At 36.8% G+C, this 23,283-nt stretch overlaps 1 protein-coding gene across 1 annotated transcript; it reads left to right on the forward strand.

Moving 5' to 3' along the window:
• Positions 1 to 474: 474 nt before the first annotated feature.
• On the forward strand, positions 475 to 23,283 carry LHX8 (LIM homeobox 8). Its single transcript, XM_030327527.1, has 8 exons — positions 475 to 573; positions 971 to 1,132; positions 5,047 to 5,168; positions 7,067 to 7,287; positions 7,796 to 7,899; positions 12,605 to 12,700; positions 19,205 to 19,388; positions 23,207 to 23,283. The coding sequence occupies exons 1-8, from the start codon at positions 499 to 501 to the stop codon at positions 23,281 to 23,283; spliced, it is 1,041 nt and encodes a 346-aa protein (XP_030183387.1). The 5' UTR covers positions 475 to 498.

Raw genomic sequence — 23,283 nt, forward strand, 5'->3', positions numbered from 1 at the left:
TTTCTTCTCTCCCACTCCACCCCCCCTCCCTTCCCGCCCCTTGCACCCGCTTTAGTCTGGTGATCCCCGCTCCGCCGTGATTGACGTCTAGAAAGAAAATGCTTTGTGCTGGGATGATTGTTATTAACTTGTTACCCCCGGTAGGGGGGCGGGGAACCGACTTGCTTCGGCGAGCGCTAGGGACCCGCAGCCGCGAGAGCGCCGCGGCGCGCCGGGCAAGCCTTTAGCGCCCGGGTGGCCGCCTCGCCGCGCGCTGGGGCTGCGCAGCCGCCGCCCGCGGCGGACAACGGAGAGGCTGCGCTCCCGCGCGTTTGCCGGCGGCCCCGGGGCCCAGGAGCCCTGACGGCTGCACGCGCGGCCGGGCGCGCTGGGGGCCTTCATTAGCCCGCTCCGCGTGCCAAGAAGCCGAGGCTCTGGGCTGCGCTTGCCGGCTCTGAAGTTTTCCTCACCGTTTCTCCCCACTTTCCCCTTCCGCTCACCCCGCAGTGCCCGGGGCTCATGTCGGAGGAGTGCGGGCGGATTGCAGCCCTGGCGGCCGGGAGGACTCGGAAAGGCGCCGGGGAAGAGGGACTGGTGAGTGGGGAGGGACACGGCTGTTGGAGGCTGGAGGTGTGGAGACGGCCCAGGACGAAAGGCCGCTGTCCGCGCGCTCCTCCGTGGGCCCAGCTGGCCCTCCGAGGACCGGGTGCAAGGAAGGCCTGGGGCAGGGCCGGGTGGAAAGCTGGGCCGGCTGGACGGTGGTGCAGGGCTGTAAGGCGCCCTTGGGTCCTTGAGGTCAGGGTCAACAGCCCCAGCGGGTGGGTGGCAGGAGCTTGGACTTGGCGGGGGGGAGGAGGAGTGAGAACAGGAAGGGAGACCTCATGAACTGGGGGTGGCCTGAGGGGAAGGAGGGATCCCGGTGGGTCGGTGGGATGAGGAGAGGAGGAGGGGTCTAGAACCGCCTGCGACTGCGCCTCACGGCTTCCTTCAGGTGAGCCCCCAGGGAGCGGGGGACGAGGACTCGTGCTCCTCCTCGGCCCCGCTGTCCCCGTCGTCCTCGCCCCGGTCCATGGCCTCGGGCTCCGTCTGCCCCCCTGGCAAGTGTGTGTGCAACAGCTGCGGCCTGGAGATCGTGGACAAGTACCTTCTCAAGGTAGGGTGGAGCCGCGAGGCCCAAGGGGAGCGGGGTTACTCTAGGAAAAGAGAAAAGTTTTTCCTTCTTTTCCTTTCAAGTTGTCTCTACAGGTTGTAGGCTTTCTCAGCAGAACAGCCCGGTCCAGGGAGAAGAAACCTTAGAATCTCCCATGTTGTAATACAGCTTGTTGATGACACGTCGTGGTCTACAAGTGCCGATACCCCGGGTGGACGTACTGGAGTCAGCCACCTACTTATAGAAAAGCAAAAGTGGGCTAATCTTTTTACTCATTTGGAAACAGAGTCCAGGTTATGGTCCCTCCACCCCCGATAACACCCACACACCTGCCTGCTTCTAAGAGCTCCTGGTCAGTGTATGTTGGCTGATTCCCCTTTGCAGTGTCTCCTTTGGTGAGGACCACTGCAAAGCGCTTTAAAGGGCCTTTTCTGGACAGATTTTTTACATAGTCTTATTTTTAGTAAGTTACTTCAACCTTTTTCAAAGAAAAAATTTGTAGGAACATTTAAATAAAAACGGTTTTCAGGCTCTTAAGAGCCTCTTGTTAAGGCTTAATACTTGGAGGCCACCCAATGCTTTTTTTCATGTCACCTCCAGTGCTTGTGGGGGAAAAAAATAGAAATTGATATAAAGTTAGACCAAAAGAGAGAGAAGGAGGGAGGGAGGGAGGGAGGGAGGGAGGGAAGGCAGGAATGAAAGAAAACAGAAAGGAAAGCAAAAAGAAGAGAAGGATCTATGGATGCCTGGGATGAAGTGCTTCATGTGGTAGTTGGAGAGGTGACTGTCTTAATTGGTTTCACTTCTTAAAATATTGTGCGGGAGTTTTGGAGTCAAAATTCTGGTAGGCCACAGTTACCCATGCCATTGAATGAAGGATCATGGTCCCATGTGTCTTACTCCTAATACCATGGGTTTTCAACTTCAATAGCTTTTTAAGACTACTATTTAAAATAATGATCTCTCCTACACTAAATTAGTAGCAAGCCAATTCACTTTCTATTCCCTCCTCACCAATCTGTCCACACCCAACATCCCCATTTTTTCAAAAGGATTAATTATAGAGAGTACGAGTTCAAAAAGCTAGTTATTGGGCTCCTTTAAATTTCTACCTCAGTGTATAAAGCTGCTTAATCTGTAAAGTGGGAATAAAACCCTATAGATACAACCTAGATAGAGCATCAAAAGAAGTTTTGGTGAAAAAATTAAAAGTAACTAAATCTTAATTGGTGATTGCTTCTTAAAGTTGACAAATTAGCATGGCTTTCTCTTTAAATCTGCATTCCTAGGATACCCTTTTCACTGTTTCTAGACCTGAGCCTTTCACTGTTTCTAGACCTAATATCTCAAAGTCATTTTTTGGATCAAAATTAGTTTATTGTCAATGAAACCTCTTCATAATTAGCATAATCTTTAAGAATGTTTCTGAACATTCTTAAAGGCTATAAAGGCTTTTCTAGCTCCTCCAGAGAGAATCTAGAAAAAAAGGGTATTATAAAGTGACTCTTAACACACCTCTGAAATACATAAGTTATTTCTAGTGTTCACTTTTATATGTTAAAAATTTACTTGTACCTCATATTATTTACTTGTATGATGTAAAATATCTAAGTTACCTAAATGAGTTACATAAAGCTTTTCTTTGTAGGAATGTAATCCAGTGAGGTCTTCTATGCACACCCTTATTCTGTACATATTATATACAAATATATATATATATATATATATATATTTGTACATATTAGTATATTAGCTCTAACTAAAGTTTGACACTGTATGATTATATAAAAATGTTGAGTTTTTTTTTTTTAATTTGTATACTTATTCTAAAAGAGAAGTTTAAATTCAATTTGAGTCACTGGTGAAAATTGTTGGATCTAGACCTAGTAGAGTATTTGAGGGTACAACGATCTATAATAAAAACCATTTAATATAGAAAAACATCACCTCGTGAGGCAAGTAAAATGGAGTTAAGACAAAAATGTAGGAGAGGAATTAGATGGGTCTTTGGCTTCATCTAATATTTCAGTGCCCTGTCGTTTGGGTAGACTTTCTGGCTTGGTCTTATATACATTTGTATATTGGATCAATACCAGCCATCAGGAAAGGTCTATGTTCTTCAGAATTTTCTCTTTACCTTACTTTCCTTTCTGGAAAGTAATGGAAGATGAGGAGGTGTTTTTTTTTTTTGTTTTGTTTTGTTTTTTAAGTAAACTTTAAGGAAAGGTAGCAAACCAAGCATTAGGTTTGGCTTTAGGAAGTTAGAGGGTGGCCATGACTCTGCCCTGAAGCCTGAATCTACACTTGCTTGAGGAGAAGAAAAAAAAAAAGATCCTGGATAAGATCAAAATGTAGAAGTCCCTAAGCATTGAATACTAAAGGAAGCTTATATTTTTAAACTTTAATTGGACTATGTTATGAAAAAATAGAAGGAAAATACACACTTATTTCTAGGACAATATTAACCATTGTTAGTACTTTTTTATTCTGACTTCCTCAAATTCATTTTCTTTCTTTCTTTCTCTCTCTTTCTTTCTTTCTTTCTTTTCTTTCTTTTATTTTCCAAGTTTTCTCGTGTAGTAAACATTGTAGTTCAAGACCCAAACTTAAAATTTAAAAAATTTTACCAAAATGATATTCTCATTAATGCTTTGGAAGGAGGCCCATAACTGTAATTAGAAGTAAGTGAAATTTTTTCCTTCAGCTTTAAAGTACCTTTTATGTTTTGTATCACAGGAAAACATTTTGAAGAGTAGTACTAATCTTGGACAAATCATTGGACAAATAGGGCTTTTGCTACAGTATTTCATGATAAAGACCATTTCACAATTTCCCATTTTCACAATTTCCTAAATATTTGAAACATTAGATCCACTTGTAGGGTGTAACTGTGTTTTTGCATCATTGCAGTTCTTTCATATGAAATGAAATCATGCTTAATTAGTGAAGCATAAACTCAGTTCTTGTGTCCATTTAACAAGAGCAAACTTTGGGAGCGTGTGTTACATACAGGCAGGTTCAATCCTGTACACATCTTCATTCTTGAAAGCCCAAGTTGTAGTGCTTATAGTATGATAGCAACAGTTTAAGGTGAGGGTTATGATTTGTTCTCTGAATTGATAATATTTCATGTGCCTATTTAAAAAATATAAGGTGGCGTGATTTATTAAACCCTATTTTATGCCTTACTACTTGAAATACAAATGGCAAACAGTGCCTGGGTGCCTTCTTAGAACCACTTATAATCAGATTAATTTCTTCTCCAGTAATCAAATCATTAGGTAGGGTTACCAATACTTTACTCCTTGATTCTATTATTTAATGTTAGAAAGTAGCTGGGACTTCTGCCATATCAACATTTAAATCTACCTTAGCCATTTCTGTTTGGTAAGGGAAATGGATTGCCTGCCTTATTTATAAGGGTAAGTATCTTACAAGGCTTCTTTTTCACCATCTTTCTCTCTCACTTTAGTACACCATTTATAATTGGCTAGAAAGTAGATTGAGAAGGTGTGTGGCTTGACTTCTTCAGCCACCAGGTTTCATGGCAGGAAGATCTTAGTAAAAGAAAAAAATAAAATAAGCCTGTATGTAGGATTTCAGAATGACCAAAATTTTCCGTGTTCATAGAAGTTTGATTTCAAAAAGAAAAAAAAAAAAAGCACACACTCTGATTTCTTCAGACAAATAAAAAAATAAACACAAAATAGAAAATATACAGTTGTGATCTTTTGTGGTGTCTAAAAGAGAATATATCTAGACTGATATTTGTGTAAATGACACCATTTAGATAGAAACATTCAGAGCATATGTTAAAATATTAAGGACCTGGGTTTTAAAATTTCTCAGTGTGCAAAACCGGTGGAATGATACTCTGTAAATATGGTATTAAAATGGTTTCTTATTTCCCTTTACAGGTGAATGACCTGTGCTGGCATGTTCGGTGTCTCTCCTGCAGTGTCTGCAGGACCTCCTTAGGAAGGCATACCAGCTGTTATATTAAAGACAAAGACATTTTCTGCAAACTTGATTATTTCAGGTACACTATGGAATATTTTTAGTAGACACTCCAAGAAATTATTTTGCAAAGAAAATTTTGTAAATAAGCTTTCTGGTCTGGTTTTACATATTAAAAACCCGTTTTCTTGTATAATGGATTTCAGAATGAGAATGCTTCACATTTTTAAGGTATAGCTTCTACTAAAACAAATAAAATAAGCATGTTTATGTGTTTTAAGAATTCAGTATACAAACACTAATTTAAAATAATTATTCCCACTTGGAGGAATGAAAGTTTGAGATATTAAAAAAAAAAGGGGGGGGGGACTTCTTCTTGCTGTGCATAGGTAAAATGTAAAATATAAGATGATTTATTGTGACAGAGACCCTTGTTTGCAGGGCATGATAAGATAAAGTGAAATAATTATGGGGTGGGGGGAATCAAGATTTTGTTAAGTGTTTATCAATTTACTATAGAATAATCCCTAGCTATACCCTACAAAATGTCAGCAGTTTGGAGACTATGATAAATCATATAATTTAGAGGAACCAACCATTCCAATATCAAATACACCAAGTTTGATTATTCTGTGTGAATATCTGATTTCTTTTTGTCTCTTCTTTGATTTTTGTTTTGTGAGATTGTATTGGTCTAAGATATTAACATTTTCTCTATGAACTCTCTAAACATTTCTTAAATGTACAGTTTCTTCTACAATATAATTCAGTTTTTAATGGATAGCTATCTAGAAATTGAAATTATCCCTAAGCATGATTTTTTAAAATTGCTATATTTTTTCTTTATTTGCATTTCCAAATGAAGAATAATGTTTATTGTGAAATTGATACTGTATAATGAAGTTTGTAATTCCAATTATGTTGTTTATTCTCAGCTTCAGAAACTGGTTTCAGAGAGTTTAGTGATTGATTTGAATAAAAATTGCTAATTTAAAGCAATTCATAAAATGTAGAGTCCTTTATTTTAAAAAGTCACAGAATTTTATAATTACTAGAAACATATTTCTCATCAGGTTTACTCTCCATTTCCTCAAAAATAGTAGCAATTTGTCTCCTCTTTGACTTAAAATATGAAACTCCTTAATTTTTTAAACATAATTTAAAGCTTTTTGAAAGGTTTGGTTTCAGAGACCTATTGAAAATCTAGCTCTTCAGGATTTTTTTATACTTCATATTTTATCATATTTTGAAATTTAGTTTTAGGATTCAGTTCTTCAGATTGACTTAAAAAAACGGGCAGTCCCTCTAACAATATATTAATGAATAGAAACAGACACCCATCTAGTTTGATGTGGATATGTATTTCTCCCCCTCCTGTGGCTAATGATATGATAGCTTATTCACCATTGGAAACATACCTGAGTTTTCCTTCCTCACCCTCAGGGTGAAAGTCTTCTGTTCTACGCATTTTTTTTGATACTATCAGTTTTAAATGTTTAAATATTTTAATTTAAAAAAAATGATATTGAAAGCATTTTTAAATTATCTCAATTTGGTTTTAAGAAGTCATTTATCTTCAGTGGTATGCTTTTACACTTTTAGGTTTCAGTCTGCAATATATGTATGTTTGTATCTTGAGTTTCTAGGTAATTTATAAAATATAAACTTATTTATATTTGTTACAAAAGGGATATTGAAACTCATACTGCATTTATTTTAAAAGGAAAAATCCAGTCTTCCTTTAACGTAACAATGAGGAGTTTTTGTTTTATAAACAGGTTTGAATTATGACCGTTATGTCAAGTCTTGATTGCTTACCATATTGACTTCTAGAAAAGTAATTGATTCCTGTTTCACTTTCAAAAGATTTAAACACTTAGGTTAATCTAGTGAGTATTATAATGTGTTAGTTTACTCTTAGGCTTATAAGTATCTCATCAAACATTAAAATCTTTACCTCCTGCTCTTCTATTTATGTAGAAGGTATGGAACTCGCTGCTCTCGTTGTGGGAGGCACATCCATTCTACTGACTGGGTCCGGAGGGCCAAGGGGAATGTCTATCACTTGGCATGCTTTGCCTGCTTTTCTTGCAAAAGGCAGCTTTCCACGGGAGAGGAGTTTGCTTTGGTGGAAGAGAAAGTCCTCTGCAGAGTGCATTATGACTGTATGCTGGATAATTTGAAAAGAGAAGTGGAAAATGGTAAATATATACTTAAAATACTTTAGAGTCTTTGGGGACGGTGAATACAGGGAATAAAAAAGATTTTTCCTAAGGTCATTTTAATGCATTATTTTGTGCAGTGTAATTGTGGTAAAAGTCATTAAGCATATACTGTTAGTGATGATCTCCATCTGTTTATTTACAGGGAATGCCATGGCATGCGTATTAGCCTTGTACCATATTTTCAGGCAGCAGCCTTGAATTTAGGGTCTGTTTGGCTTTTCGTAACCAGTTTTCCTGTGTTTGTCTCCTAAGGATGAATCTTAGATATGTGCTCTTCTAATTTTTGCACTTTTGACTAAAATATACAAGCCTATAAGTGGAGTGTTGTTTCCACAGAATATTTGTAGTGTGTTTTAAAACTTAACTCCCAGATTTGGACAATTTCCAATTTTGCACTGAGCCAAGAGATGCAAGAAATATATTACTGCTTGATCAGTAGAGCCATTTGAGTTACCAGTATATATGCTGTTGTTTTTAAATGCAGGTAATGGGATTAGTGTTGAAGGTGCCCTCCTCACAGAGCAAGATGTTAATCATCCAAAACCAGCAAAAAGAGCTCGGACCAGCTTTACAGCAGATCAGCTCCAGGTAGACATGACAATGAATTCATGATTTTTGAATTCACTCCTGATGAAAATAAAAAATACACACAAAGAAAACCCAATCCCTCCTCCCTCCAAAAAAAAAAACCAAACAAACAAACCCAAAAACAATCTCCGTGCTGCCTAAAAACATTTTCATGTTTTCAAAAAAGTTGGCCTGTGCTTTTAAAGAAAGCTAACTTGATGAATGTATGAAAACATACTTATTTCCCTAAAATGTTTATCAATATTCTCAGAGTCATGATCTGGTATTAGTCATTCAAGCTTTATTTTCCTGGGTTCTATTGGTATTAATGTCAAAGTGCAAACAATATGTTGATCTGTCCTGAAAAAATCAATGTAACTCAGGCATTTATTTACATTACTACCTATAATTGTGATAGAAGACAAAATAGTTTAAGACTATTAACAGAAAGAGACATACAGTGTGTGGGTCTGTGGGACACTAATGTGCTGCCTTTTTAAGAAATTGAGATGAGCCTTTTAATGGCTAAGATTGTACATTTTCTGAATAGGAAAGAATTGAATATGCCTTACCATAAACAACAGGAATCTAGTTATTGACTCCAATCAAGTAGACATTTTCTTCTTTTTAAGCGGGATAAAGGGAGGTAATTCTGTATGATGCTAATGGTTGATTATGTCTCCTGAAAAAGGAAGGATTATTTTCTGTTTGGTTGTCCTAAATATAATTGTTATAAATTCAATCCATGTCACTTGTCAAGAAAATAATTAAATAATTACTTATAATTAAGTCTACACATATAATGATTCTTTCTGGCATTTTTTCAGATAAAGAAATCACATTTTCTAAAAGATTAATGTGGATGAGGTATTTGTTTTATGTTAAGGTAAAGTAACATTTATTGAGCGCCTACCTTGTACTGCTGGGTGCTTTACACATAGTATCGGCCTTAGCTCAAACCTTAAAGGTTAGTTGTACAACGTTAACAACTGAGTAAAAGTAATATTCTGAAAATCACAAATAGTATTCTAAGACTTGCCAGTATTTAAGATGAATATAGTAAAAGGGTTTCAGGAGAAATTTTTTTATTTGGAGAAAGATTAAGAAAGAAACCTTGACGTGATACAAATATTCCAAGGGAACTTGGATTACATAAAACCCTAAATTAGGAGATATGAGTACCTGTGAGAGACCTGGAAGCAAAATATCCAGTAGCTACAAAATGTCTGAGTTAAAATAGAATTTCTAGTATAAATATATTCTGTTTTTAAAATGGGCTGTTTCCATGAAGGTCTGGCTATAATTTTAATAATTATAAGTCTGACAGTAAAATTTTATATGAAATTAAAGTTATTAAAATTGTGAAAATTTGAAACAACTTTAGGTAGACATACCATTTCATACAGGAAGATAATCATAGGTACTGATTAAAGAGGGAATATTTGTGAAGGTCTTTGTGTATCGATTCCTACACTAGGCATTTATTTACACTGTCTCCTTTAATTCTTAACAATAATTCTTTGATGTAGGTAGCCTCTTCCAAGAGGTGTAGGAACCCCCCTCAAATCAGACTACCAATGGAATGGCAGAGAAGAGATTTGCAAACTTCCCCAATCCTCTGGTCTTTTGCTTGGCCTCCAGACCATGAGTGGAATAAAAGTTCCACTTAATAGCAGCAGCAGCTAAAACAAGAGTTAGAGTCTGAATCTTGTATGTTAGCCTCATAGTTTTAAATTGCACACATGCATGAGCTATTTGTATCATCACATGCATTTTTATATGAAAATGTGATCTGACTCATGAGTTTTTAAAGATGTATTTGGGAATCATAGGTTTTAAAAAAATGAAAATAGAAATGACATGCTTTCAAAGCATATACTCATTTTTTTTTCAGTATTTATTGGTATCTATTCTATGCCATGAATGGCTGAAACAAATGAGATACAATCTTTGTCCTCAAGTGATTTTTTATATCTTGGGAATCTGGGATACATAGCTGTAAAGTTTTTTTTTTAAGTGTTTGTTTATTTTGAGAGAGAGTGCATGCCTGTGGGCAGAGGGAGGGGCAGAGAGAGGAGAGAAAGAATCCCAAACAGACAGCACTGTCAGTGAGAGCCCAATGCAGGGCACCATCTCAGGAACCATGAGATCATGACCTGAGCTGAAATCAAGAGTCAGGCGCTTAATAGACTGAGCCACCTAGGCGCCCCGTAGCTGTACATTTTTAAATACTTAAATCACTATATTTTGCCAGAACCTCTGGTACATCAGGCAGTGTACCCTTTATGTCAAATTGTCCTTTCAGAAAGTTGAATATATTCTAGTAGTGCTTTAATTCAGCAAAATAATAAAATACTATAGATGATCAGTAAGTCAAGACTATTAATGAAGCACTGCTTTGGACAGAGGAGAGTTAACATGAGAAGAATAAACAAGATGATTTCCCAAAATTATTTAGAAATTTATGGGAAGAAAAGATCTTAAGATTCACAAAACAGAACAATATTTTGTGTTGGCAAGAATATTTCAAATATTGCCCCATGTGTAGAAATGGTATTTAAGAAGTTCCTGCCAATATTATGGTTTGCTTATTGTAGTTGGAAGCACTTGCTCCGTGATTATTAATATTAAACATTCCAAAGTTAGCAACTACTTTAATCTACTTTCAGATTGAGTTGGTCAGTTGCTACTATGCAGATGCCGGTCATCTCTGAGATTTCCTGGCCTTAAAATGATGAGTGTCTACAAAGGTTCACTCCTTGACCACATTAAAAAGAGCGCAGAAAAGGAGTAGGGTGGGTTTCAACATCATTAGTGACTGGAGAACAATGAAATTAAGTAGAAATGAAAACGTTTATTTTGTGAGATTAAACATTGATAAGCATGTATTACTTTCCCTTTAGTATATACCAATTTTAAACCATCAGTATTCATTTAAGTTTTTGCTTTATTCCTTGATGAGAAATTGCTTTATTAAATGTAACTTGGTTCCATTATTAAACTTGTGAATTTGAAATGCATTTGTGAAAAGCATGCTGTCTTTTGTTTTATAAATTATCAATAATGGTCTAACAAGCAAATCCTTAAATATCGGTTTAGCTTTTCTTCTTGAAAAATTAAAATATAAAGACTGTTAACTTGCTCATTCTTTTTTCTCTTTGAGATGTTACATGCTCAACTACATGTAAACACAACTATTTGTACATGACAGTGTTGAAACACCACATTTTGAATAAGAAAGGGAGAATGAGGTGAACTGAATGAGATTATAAACTTTTAGGCCATTTCTGCCCATTTTTTTAAAGTAAAAATACATGTGCTGTTTACAGAGAGTGTGTGAACAAATATGGTTGGAGAGGAAGTCAGGAATACCTTATTCTAGAAGAGTCACTCTTCGGAACTTAATTAAAAAAAATTGCAAACCTCATAAGGTTTCCTGGAACAACATTGGTCTTTTTCTCTACACTATCCTCAGATTTTTCTTACGTTGTCAGCGTTCATTCTGTTACAAACACTTAAGCATGTACTATGTGATGGGAAGGGGTATTAGCTCCTGAGGAAATGAAGAATAAGACATTTCCTTTGCCCTCAAGATGCTTATTTTCTGCTATTGAGAGCTATACTTGCCACTGAGTTATTTAGCTACCTTGTGACATATGTAGTGGCAGAAGACTGTATTATATGAGGAGCATAGTGGAGCGTGCAATTAATTTTGCCTATTGGAAATGATGCTGAGGCCACTGGTACTTAAGGTCTTTAGGTAGGTTGGTTACCCCCATCCCATACCTATGGATATGCATAATCATGTTGGATGACAGACTCCCCTCTTCCATATTTTATACTAGTTCCCTAAGTTGATTGGCTTTTAAGTTATAAAATTCAAATATCCCTCTTGATTCCCTCTTCAGAAAGAATACAAAGCCCTTGACTTGTGCTTTACTCTGATATTCCCTCTCCATGTTTCTCCTTTTACTTTGTATTCTTGGTAGTTATTGACATGTCCATATCTTTGTCTCAAAAAGTTGAGGCCAGGGACAATTTTTTCATATATCACTGTCTCATGACCCTTGGCACCGTGGTTCTAATCCAAAAGTTCATACTGAATCACCTGGGAGCTTTTTCAATATACAGATAGTTAGATCCCAGGAAGTTCTTATGGGTATCAGATGGGTGTCAGATCCCAGATATTGTTTTGCATAGAACAAGTGTTCAAAACAATTAATGTACTAATTACAATTAAATGGTATCTATCTTTTGCACTGTATGCTATTTGCTGACTGATGAAAGTTATAGTATGGGCCTGTTTAGCTCAGTAGCAGTTGGAGATAAATGTGATAGTATTTTTACAAGTTTTCTAGTGCAAGAAATTTTTAACAAAATGGAAAAAAATAGTAAACAGGCTTATACCATTTATTCATTTCATTTGTATGTTGTAAGAATGGAAGAAGAGCAAAGGGGAGCTCATTTTTAACAGCATAGTTGAGAGAGAAGTTTTATGCTGAAATGGATTATTTTTTAAAAGGTCTCAACATAGCAACTTGTTTGTAAATTTACAAGATATGCTTTCTTTTCATTTATGCATATTTCCCCAAACTGATTTTCAAGTAATAAAATACAAGTATCCTGTCTTCTTGTTCATGTCTTATCTCTCCTGTCATCAAAATGCAGAAGATTGAGCTTCTTATATATAGCTATTTACTACCTATACTTTTTTTTAAAAAAACAGGTAATGCAAGCACAATTTGCTCAGGACAACAACCCAGATGCACAGACTCTCCAGAAACTGGCAGAAAGGACAGGCTTGAGCAGACGTGTGATACAGGTGATTATTTTTAAGGTTAATCAAGAGATACTAAAAGCTCTATTCTAGGCCTTTATTAAGTGTGCATTAGTTTTTTGTGTGTGAAGAAATGGCAAAAAACATTTGCTTTCTATTTTAGGTCTCTTTACACTCTACTTCAGCTTTTTAACTCTGATAATTGGCTTGCAAGGGCTAGGCTACAGATTGTTAATGACTTTGTGCATAAGTTACTTCATTCCGTGCTCACAGCAACCCTAAGATCCTCAAGCTGAAAAAGGCAAATATGGTTCCAAGCTAGATCTGGTTCTGAAGCCAGTAATTTTTTTTCCAACTTTTCTGTGATTGTGTAAGTGAGTGCGTGTGTCTAGGGGTGAGGTTGATGGCCTTTGTTAAAGATCCAAGTAGAGATAGTGGTATGAATAAAGTCAGGAAAAGGATAAATTAGAGTGAATTCATTGAAACGTAAGATTTATATTTGCAAATTGTGAGAGCTGAAAGTGCTGGAACTGAACTTGGAGGGACCTGCAAGTATAGAGTTCTCTCCTGAGCAGGAGAAAGCCATGGTATGTGAATTCAGGAAGAAAGGGCTAGTGGCAGTACATGGGAAGAATTAGGGTAGAAAGAAGCTAGAGATATATGGTTAGTTGGGATACCCAGCAAAGTAGTCGTTTTTTGAAGATAGGCTTAAATGAGGTAGTGACCTAGAGTTCACTGAGAAACATTTTATTGATTGCACAGATGGGAGAAAGACAAGAAAAGGACCTGGACACTCTAATGGGACACTAGCTGTGCTAGTCATGCAGTGATTGTAGAATTTGGGGATTTAAACAAGTATTTTAAAAGATGAGCAGGACTAAGCAAAAAGATCCAATGCCATGAAATTGGGTAAAATCCTTTAGAACAAGATCATAAACAGTAAAAAGAGAAGAATGGACTTTAGGGAGAGAGCAGGGTAAGAGATACTATTTGAAAGGGATGCAGTGACAGCTGGGATCAAGGAATGAGTCTAGTATGGAGGCATCATGGAAGCCAGAGGAATGTGTTCAAGGCAGAGGTGATCAACTGTGTCAAGATCTTATAGAGAAATCAGGGAAGTGGAAAATAATTTTAAGTAACACTCAAGATTCAAAAAGTTTAAGGAATTAATGCAAGTAACCATAACCAGCAAGATGAAATTCCGTTGCAGGGAGCAGGGGGAGGTAAAGTCCAACATTATACATGTGTTTCATTTCCTCAGTTGAGTGGTTGATAAATAGGTGCTTATTTTTCAGTTTATTCTTGTTAAGGCTGAGCTGTTTCATAATTAATAAATCATCTATATAGAGTATCTGATGGGGAAAGACCTGATGGTACTACAGCTTCTCTAAAGACTTTGGGGCGCCTGGGTGGCGCAGTCGGTTAAGCGTCCGACTTCAGCCAGGTCACGATCTCGCGGTCCGTGAGTTCGAGCCCCGCGTCGGGCTCTGGGCTGATGGCTCAGAGCCTGGAGCCTGTTTCCGATTCTGTGTCCCCCTCTCTCTCTGCCCCTCGCCCGTTCATGCTCTGTCTCTCTCTGTCCCAAAAATAAATAAACGTTGAAAAAAAAAAAAATTTTAAAAAAAAAATAAATAAATAAAAGACTTAGATTCTCAGTGGATTTGGCTGACAGCACTCTAATGAGGTTCTCTGAGGAAGTGAGCCACACAGCCTCAATGCTTTTCAGATATCCAGGGTATTGTGTTTATTTCAGAGTGCCAGATTTTAAAAAGGGGTCTAACAAGGAACCAATCTGAACAGACTGCTTCCTTTAGAGGCAGGCTAACAAGGTCATGACAGAACTAGAAATCATGTGCTAATATTAACAGTAACAAGAATACTTATCTGGAGATGAGATGCTAAGGGAAGGAATAGGATAAAAAGACTAAGTAACTTTAAGTATATGTGTAAGGCTGCCCTGCAGACTAGTAAAATCAGGTCTTTGCAAAGGAATATAGGAAAAAGCTGAGTTTACTCATAATGAAGAACTTTTTCAGCATGAAAATCTGTGAAAATGAGTGGGCTGCCATTGGAGATAGTGAGTTTCCTGTGCCCGAACATGGAGCTTCCTTTGTTGAGGTAGTACAGACTGAATGGGTTGAAGGTTCTTCTAATCTGAGAGTCTATACGTTCAATGACCATGATTGCTCCAGCTGAGTCAATTCATTATTATTATGTTTTAGATTATTTTGAATTTGGAAGCAAAGGAAAATGAAAGATTTTCTGAGAAGGTTTCTTATTATTTCAATAAATAATGACCCCAGGCAATGTCATGTGATTTCTAAGTATTTAGGTCACCAGTATTATGTGCAAGTTATCTTGGATCCAAGTACTAGAACCTGGAGAATATATTGTTCGATGGTGGCTTCTAATATGTGAGGATTGGATTTAAATATTTTTGATAGGATGGCAAAGGAAGGAGCATGCAAATATATATATTTTTTGTATATATACATATCGTCCTTCATGGTAATTTTGAAGAGTCAATTTCTGTTATCTCAGATAGTAGTCATAGTCTCTATGTCCAGTCTACTTCCTGGAATTGGGCACATTTTAAAAAATTAGAGTTTTGATTACTAGGCCTTGATTTTAATGTGCAAACTAGGTTATCCAACGATTAGGTAAAAACAGTGGTCTGATACACAGAGACAGTCTCACCTTTACCAACTAAAGTCTGCTTAGCGAGATACTAGTAACAGCAGATCTTTGTTGTACTGAAATCACAAAATATAGATGATTTTACTTTTAACACTGCATTCAGATACAATCACCGTTCACATACCCTTTCCAATAGGTGAATTATGAATTGTTCATCTTATGGAAACAGGATAAAGCAATGCTATTTCTTCCAATTAGTGTCTTGGGAGTACATATGCATATTGAAATTTACATGATTTTTATTGTTGCACATCTTAAGCATTAAACAATTTAGTTTATTTCCAATTTTTCATTATCATAAAAAATGCTGAAATGAACAACACTCTATATACACCTTGCTCACTGGTTCAATAGTTTCCATAGGATAAATTTCTAGAAGGGGGGTTGTTGAGTCAAAAGCTAAAACATTTTAAGGCCTTTAACTAATGAACTAATAGTACAAAAGTCAGCTTCCAGAAAGTTCATACCAGTTTATTCTGCCGGGAGCTACATATGCAAGTTCCCTTTCACTAACTCCTACAAATCCTGAATACCATCATTCTTTTACATTCTTTCTAATTTTGGCAGAAAATCTCATTGTTTTTGTTTATGCTTCTTTTATTATCAATAACTTTAACATGTTTGTTTATTTTGTAATTTTAGAAATTGTATGTTTTTAGTCCACTTTTCTATTACATGGTTACTTTTCCATCTTACTGATTTTTATTGTTTATTATGTTAGACTTCCCTAGTTTCTTTTTCATTTATTTTCTCCACATAGAACTTTTATATTTTTATGTATTAATATCTCTCAATACTTTTTTCTTATAGCTTTGGCCTTTTTTATACTTCCTCACCTAGAAGTTATCAATATTAACTTTTGTTTTCTCTTAAACATTTATGGTTCCAATTATTTCCATCTAATTTTTAATTTACCTGGAATTGACTTTTGGTTACTAGTGAGGTGTAGGGAGTTTACCATTTTTTTCCTCACAGATGATTAGCCAGGTTTCTCTAAATCAGTATTATCCCATTCATTCTCAATAATTTAAAATTCCATTTTTTTCATACACATAAGTCTTCTGTTTGGCTCTTTGGGCTTTCTCAGAGATTCATCTTATGGATTAGTCTTTTCTTTCACAGAATATCTACATAGCCTACTCTTAGCTTATAGAGTTTACAATTTGGAACTCAAAATATTTTAAAGTTTTTTTAACTCTTTTAGAGGTTTGCAAAACAGAAGGAAGAAATTTTGAGTCAGAGAGGAAGGTCAAAAGTACTTGTATTTGAATTCTAAATCTGGGTAGCCCTCATGTCAGAAGTTATTTTCTAAAGTCTGGAATTGTCAACTATATTTTTCTGTACAAGTTACATTTTTAATGTTTATTATTTTTGAGAGAGAGAGAGAGAGACAGAGAGCAAGCAGGGGAGGGGCAGAGAGAGAGCAAGACACAGAATCCAAAACAGGCTCCAGGTTCTGAGCTGATGTCAGCTCAGAGCCCGATGAGGGGCTCGAACCCACAGACCATGAGATCATGACCTGAGCTAAAGTCAGCAGCTCAAACGACTGAGCCACCCAGGTGCCCCCATGACATTTTGTGTTTACAAACCTCTCTGCTTGATTACCTATTGATGATCTTTCCAAAGAGCTATTTGAATCCGTATTAAGGTAATTTTTCTTCTGTTTATGTCATACCTTTTTCATATTATTTCCAAAATCTGGAATTTTTTTTTTAAACTACTGAGTAGGTTCCATCCAGTACATAATTTATTGGAAACATAAGATACTTTGAAAGAACTCTGGCAACCATAGTACCATGTGTATTAGGTTGCATGTAGTCCACTGGGGTACATGTCTTCTGGGTGCTGTTGGGGAAAAGACTGGTGACAGCCGTTTTCTCTTACAAGTTTGAGAACGTGTGAGTGTATCTTCTTGACTGGGTGGGTGACAGTAATGACGCTTACTGTTAAGGAACCTGTGGAGGGAACTGTGAAGACTCTGGATCTCTATTTACATATCTAAGAGCCTAATACTCCAGAAAATGGGGGAGAAGGCTGTGACTTCCCACTACTTTTTCTTGATATATGCCTACATCTTTTTCCTGAAACTTCCTCAGGTGGTACCTTTCAGCCACCTGGCCAGGGATGCATACCCCATTGCATTATTTAAAAAAAAAAAAAAAAAAATTTCTAACATTTATTCATTTTTGAGAGACAGAGCACAAGTGGGGGAGGGGCAGAGAGAGAGGGAGACACAGAATCCCAAGCAGACTCCAGGCTCTGAGCTGTCAGCACAGAGCCCAACGTGGGGCTTGAACCCATGAACTGTGAGATCATGACCAGAGCTGAAGTTGGATGCTTAACTGACTGAGCCACCCAGGTGCCCCTACCCTGCTACATTATTAACTATTACTTTAGTTTTAACCCCTTGAGTTTATACTTTGAAAGCCCTCTATTTTTGAGTCCCAAGGACAGGATGTGTGTTTGAAATCAGGTCAGCTTTTTTATATAAATCTTTTTGCAGATTCCTTCTGTTTGACATTATTCAGCCCCAATTCCCTTGTGCCATCAAACACCTACCAGCCCAGGGCAGAAGCTTATGTCCTTGATCTCTCCCTGGCCCTCTGTCCTGAAACTAAAATGTTCTTTGTCTTCATTTCCTAAAAGTTTTTATTCCTCCACTTCTCTTTCTCCTCATGACGAAGTGTTTGGAGTGACAGCAAATAAGTGCTATAATATTTTAACATTTTAATAGAGTAACACTCTATAGTCTAGTTTCATCTAGTGATAGGGAGTTCGAACACAGGCAGATTAATTACTGGAAGTATTCTGGGAAGCCTAGCCTCCCTCACCCTGACCTGGAAGCAAAACGATGCCTGCCCTGAATTTGATTCCTTTATTTCTATGATAGAGTGGACCACTCTTTCATGATTAGCTTTTTACATTTTGTGAACTGTTTTACTAATGGATATGTTTGTATTTTATTTTGCTTAAATATTACTCATTTTTCTCTTATTATAAACCTGACCTTAACATACTTCTTAGGGAATAGTCTATGTATTTGCTAAGAAAAATTGAACTCAGCAGGTTAAAATGTGATTGGAATAACTGAATCAAGAGGTTTGTAGAAAGCTTTAAGTTCTCAGTAGGGATTTTAGTCATTTGGGAAAAGATTTGAAATAAGTCCAGCAGGTGTCATTTAGTTGTTTTTTTTTTTTTTTAAGTTCTGATTAAAATGGCTTTTTTGTTTGTTTTTCTTTTTGTCCCAAATGCCAGTGGTTAAAGACGAGGAAACTTTTCTGGAATTCTCGAACTTCCTCCCTTCCTTTTTATTTTCGAAGATGCCAGTGTAGTATAGAATTGGCTTTTAAATAAATCACCAGATAGTTATTATTTGAGCAAAGAAAATGACCATTGATATTTGTGCAAATGTTCTCTTCAGTCTATAGAACTGTTTAAAAATCTTACTTAGATTTTTTTTTTTAAACTTTTATTTCTTTTGAGAGAGCATATGCTCGTGCACTCAAGTGGGGTAAGGGCAGAGAGAGAGAGAGCGAAACAGAGAATCCTAAGCAGGCTCCGCACTGTCAGTGCAGAGCCAAATTAATGCAGGCTCAGTATCACCATGAGATCATGACCTGAGCTGAAATCAAGAGTCGGCCTCTCAACCAACTGAGTCACCCAGGTGCCTCAAAAGCTTATTTCAATTTGTATTGTGCTTATATGGTAGAGAAATTTAGGATACATTTCTTTTTCTTTTTTAGCCTTAATAGTGAACAGTTTGACAGGGGATGCATTTCTTTTTAAACTGAGTTGATAACGTACTCAGAAGCTGAGATGTGACGTGCCTACATTGCTTTTCTCCTCCCTCAGGTGTGGTTTCAGAATTGTAGAGCACGCCACAAGAAACACGTCAGTCCTAATCACTCCTCCTCGGCCCCAGTCACAGCAGTCCCACCCTCCCGGCTGTCTCCACCCATGTTAGAAGAAATGGCTTATTCTGCCTATGTGCCCCAAGATGGGACGATGCTAACTGCGCTGCATAGTTACATGGATGGTAGGTATCCCAACCTTTAACAGCTGTTTCCCAAGCAACCAATAAGTGATCGTTTCTAATATTAGATTGTTGATAGGACTCATATTTTGAAATATTACCTTAGTAGTAGATGAAAAATATTGTGGGGAAGTGCAGTAGGGGGCAGAACTGTCCAAACATTCTTATTTCTATAACAACATTTTAAGGGACAAGTTTAACACCCACTTTACAGCTAAAATACAAATATTAATAATGACTATTAGTGCTTGATTTTTTACTTAGGACATTAAAATTTTTTTTTTTTTTTTGGCTTTCCACCTGGTATTTAAATAATTTATTTTCCTATGGTCAGAGAAAGTATTCACACTCAGAGTTTTAGATTGGAATTTACGGAGTTTTGTCAAAGAAACTTTTATATAGAAGCAAAACATACATATAGAAAAGTGTACACGTAAAAAGTATCCAGCTTGGTGAACTATTACAGTGAACACATCCACGTAAATACTGACTAGATGAAGTAGTAGGACATAATTAACACCCCAGAAACCTGTCTTACATACCCTTTCAATCATTATCCTCTTCTTCCAAAGCAGCATTGCCTTGACTTCCAAAGTCATGTTTTAGTTTTGCCTGTTCTTGAGCTTTACATAAACTGCACCATATGGAACGTATTCTTGTGTATCTCACTTCTTTCCACTACATTGTTCGTGAGATTCATCTGTATTGTTGCAAGGATCAGTGATTTGTTTTATTGTTCTATAGAATTCCACTGTAGGAATATACCACAGTTTAACCATTTTATGGTTGATAAACATTTGTGCTTGAGTGTGCTTAGGCTTTTATGAATATGCTGCTGTGGACTTTATTGTGCATGCCTTTTGGTGCACATTAATTCACACTTCTGTTTGGAATGCACCTGGGAATGAAACTTAGGGTCACAGGCTATACATACACTCAACTTCAGCGGATTCTGCCAGTTTCCCATAGTGGTTGAGCCAGTTTACACTCGGACCAGCAGTGGGTGAGACTTCAAGGTGCTCCACATCCTTGCTAACACTTGATATGGTGTGACTTCTTACTTTTAGCCAATTTGATAGTTGTGTAGTGCTTATCTCCTTATTTTAATTTGCTTTTTCCTCATGACTGGTGAGATTGAACATGTTTTCACTGGACATTTGTATATCCTTTTTTTGTGAAGAGCTTATTCATGTCTTTTGTCTGTTGGTCTGTTGGTTTGTCTGTTGTTTTTTTCCTTGATTTATCTTCGTTCTTCCTATATTCTGCATATAAAAAAGTTTTTTGATGATTATATGTATTGCAGACATCGCCTACTTTTCAGTGGCTTGCCTTTTTATACTCCCTTAAGGGTATGTTTTGTTGAGCACAAGTTCCTAATTTTAATATAGTTCATTTCATCAGGTGTGTTTTTTTTCCCCCATTCACGGGCAGTGCTTTTTTTGTGACCTGTTCAAGTAATTGTTTCTCTCAAAGATAATGAACATGTACCTCTTATGCTATCTTCTAGAAACTATCTTCCCTTTGATCTTTAGATTTACAGCCCATCTGGAATTGAATTTTGTATGTGGTATGAAATAGGAAGCAAAGCTCTTGTTATATTGATTAAAATACCAATGTCTCAGCTGTTTTATAGTGCTACATTTCTCATAAATCAACTGTTGATATAATGTAGGTGTCAATTTCTGTACACTCTATTTTGTTGGTCTGTTTATTTTCATAATAATACCTTAGTGTTTTAATTATGCAAAGCCTACAATTCTTTATATCCAGTAGAAAAGTCTTTCTACTTTCTTGTTACTCAAGTTTGTGTTGCTCATTCTTGACCCTTTGCATTTCCATAAATTTTACCAGCTTGTCAATTTCCACCACAAAACCCACAAACAATTGAAATTTTGATATAGTCTATTAGACCAATTTGTAAGAAACTGCCATCTTAATAATATCACCTTCCACACTATGAACTTTGTCTATTTATTTAGACCATCTTTAAGTACTTTTTTATATTCCAGAGTTTTTGGTTTAGCACATCTAAGGTTCATTCATAAGTATTTGTTTTGATGCAGTTGTTAATGGTATTTCCTCTGTATGTGAAAATCTAGGTTGCCAGCTTTTTTTCCCCCCAGGACTTTGAAGGTAACATTGGGTTCTGGCTTGCATTGTTTCTATTGTTTAGAATATGGGTAGTTAATCTGATGCTACTTGTTGAAATCAGCTATTGGCCTAATTCTTGCTCTTTTGAAAGTGAATGTCATTTTACTGCAGCTTTTCTCTTTGTATTTGTTTTTCAGTTTTATTATAATGTGCCTAGATATGCTTCTTGAATATGTAGTTTGATGTATTTCATTAAGGAAAAGTCTGTTTTTGTGTCTTTATATATTGTTTCTACCCCCTATGAAAATATCCCATATTTTCCACCCCTTTGAACTTCCATGCATTGAGGTATTTTCTTCTGACTTCTCTCCAGTTCACTAATTCTCTATCTAATATGCTGTAAAACTCACCCACTGAGTTCTTAATTTCAGTTATCGAAATTAACTTAAATTCAGTTTTAGAATTTCTATTTCATTCTTTTATAGTTTCCACTTCTATGCTGGAATCTTCTATTTTTGCCACTTTATTCCTTAACAAAATTATATTAATTATAGTTATACTAAATTTATGTCTGATAACTCCAATATCTGGATCTCTTTGTTTTCAGTCAAGTCATGTCTTCTTATTTGCCTTTTCATTTTTTATTGCACTTCAGACATTGTGTATGAAAAATTAGAAATAATTTGAGACTCCGGATGATCTCTTCCACCAGAGAGGATTTGGTTTCACCTCTGGCAGAAAGTTAGGCTAGGATAAGATCAACTTAATCCAATGAGGCATCACTGCTTACAAAGGCTGGTATATTTCTGGGTCACTATTTATGTTTAGCCTTCTAGGATCCCAGACAGAGCCTGTGTTTTGTTTCTGTTGTTTTAAATGAAGGCTTCTCTTCATTGGTCCCTGATCTTTCGTGTTTGTTCCCCACCACCCAGCCAAAGTCTAAATCCTGAAAGTCTGCTCCAATTCTCAGCCTCTCAGACATTTCTTTTAAAATTGTCATTAAACTTGGAGGGGGTGGAGGGTAGTAGCCTCGGTTCATTTCCCTCCTCTTCTGGGACTTGCTTTGCAAGTTCTCACTGTCTTGGTATCTTTCAGATGCCTTCCAACAGATTTGTAAAAATTTTGTCCAGCTTTCCTAGTTGTTCTCAGAGGGAGGTTTGGTTTGAAGCATCATAGCCCTTGCTGAGAATGGAAACCTCATTTTAAGTTTGGGTTAAATGAAAAATCAGAGTCTGTATCATGGTTGCTATTATACTAGCATTAAAATTGTATGTGTTCACATGAATGACTATAGTTTTGCCTGAGTCAAATGTGCTTTGATGTATGTTTAGAGAATAGGTGGTTAAGCATTCATAAATGAGAAATTGGGGGTCATCCTACAGACACCTTTATGTGGAAGCTAGCAGTGTCTCTGCAGACAAAGCTTATGTTTTCTAGCTGCAAAGTAAAGTGCAGTGAATGGGGTATGGATGGAGGACATTAAAGTGTCAAAAGCTTGTGGCCCCAAAAGAGGTTTTGGGGGTAAACTATTCCTGGATTCTCATTTAATACTATATTCATTGTGCTGAATAAGTTAATGCTTCTGCTGAGGTTAGTGGAATGAGTGTAGCTTGGTGCCCTCAGCTATAAAGAGTAATGAAAGTGCATTGCCTTGGATTGTTTTGGTTTGTTTTTAAATCAGTTCTATTCACCCTACAAAACTGATCCACGAATTTTTTTCTATTTTATAGCTCATTCACCAACAACTCTTGGACTCCAGCCCTTGTTACCCCATTCAATGACACAACTGCCAATAAGTCATACCTAA

The sequence above is a fragment of the Lynx canadensis genome, chromosome C1, assembly GCF_007474595.2.
Source record: "Lynx canadensis isolate LIC74 chromosome C1, mLynCan4.pri.v2, whole genome shotgun sequence".
Taxonomy (NCBI): Eukaryota; Metazoa; Chordata; class Mammalia; order Carnivora; family Felidae; genus Lynx; species Lynx canadensis.

What these genes read in the sequence shown, in the direction of transcription:
- LHX8 (XM_030327527.1), top strand. Translation starts at nt 499, where the DNA reads ATGTCGGAGGAGTGCGGGCGGATTGCAGCCCTGGCGGCCGGGAGGACT. An exon ending in TGGACAAGTACCTTCTCAAG is followed by an intron (nt 1,133 to 5,046) that starts GTAGGGTGGAGC and finishes TTCCCTTTACAG; the next exon opens with GTGAATGACCTGTGCTGGCA. An exon ending in TTACAGCAGATCAGCTCCAG is followed by an intron (nt 7,900 to 12,604) that starts GTAGACATGACA and finishes TTAAAAAAACAG; the next exon opens with GTAATGCAAGCACAATTTGC.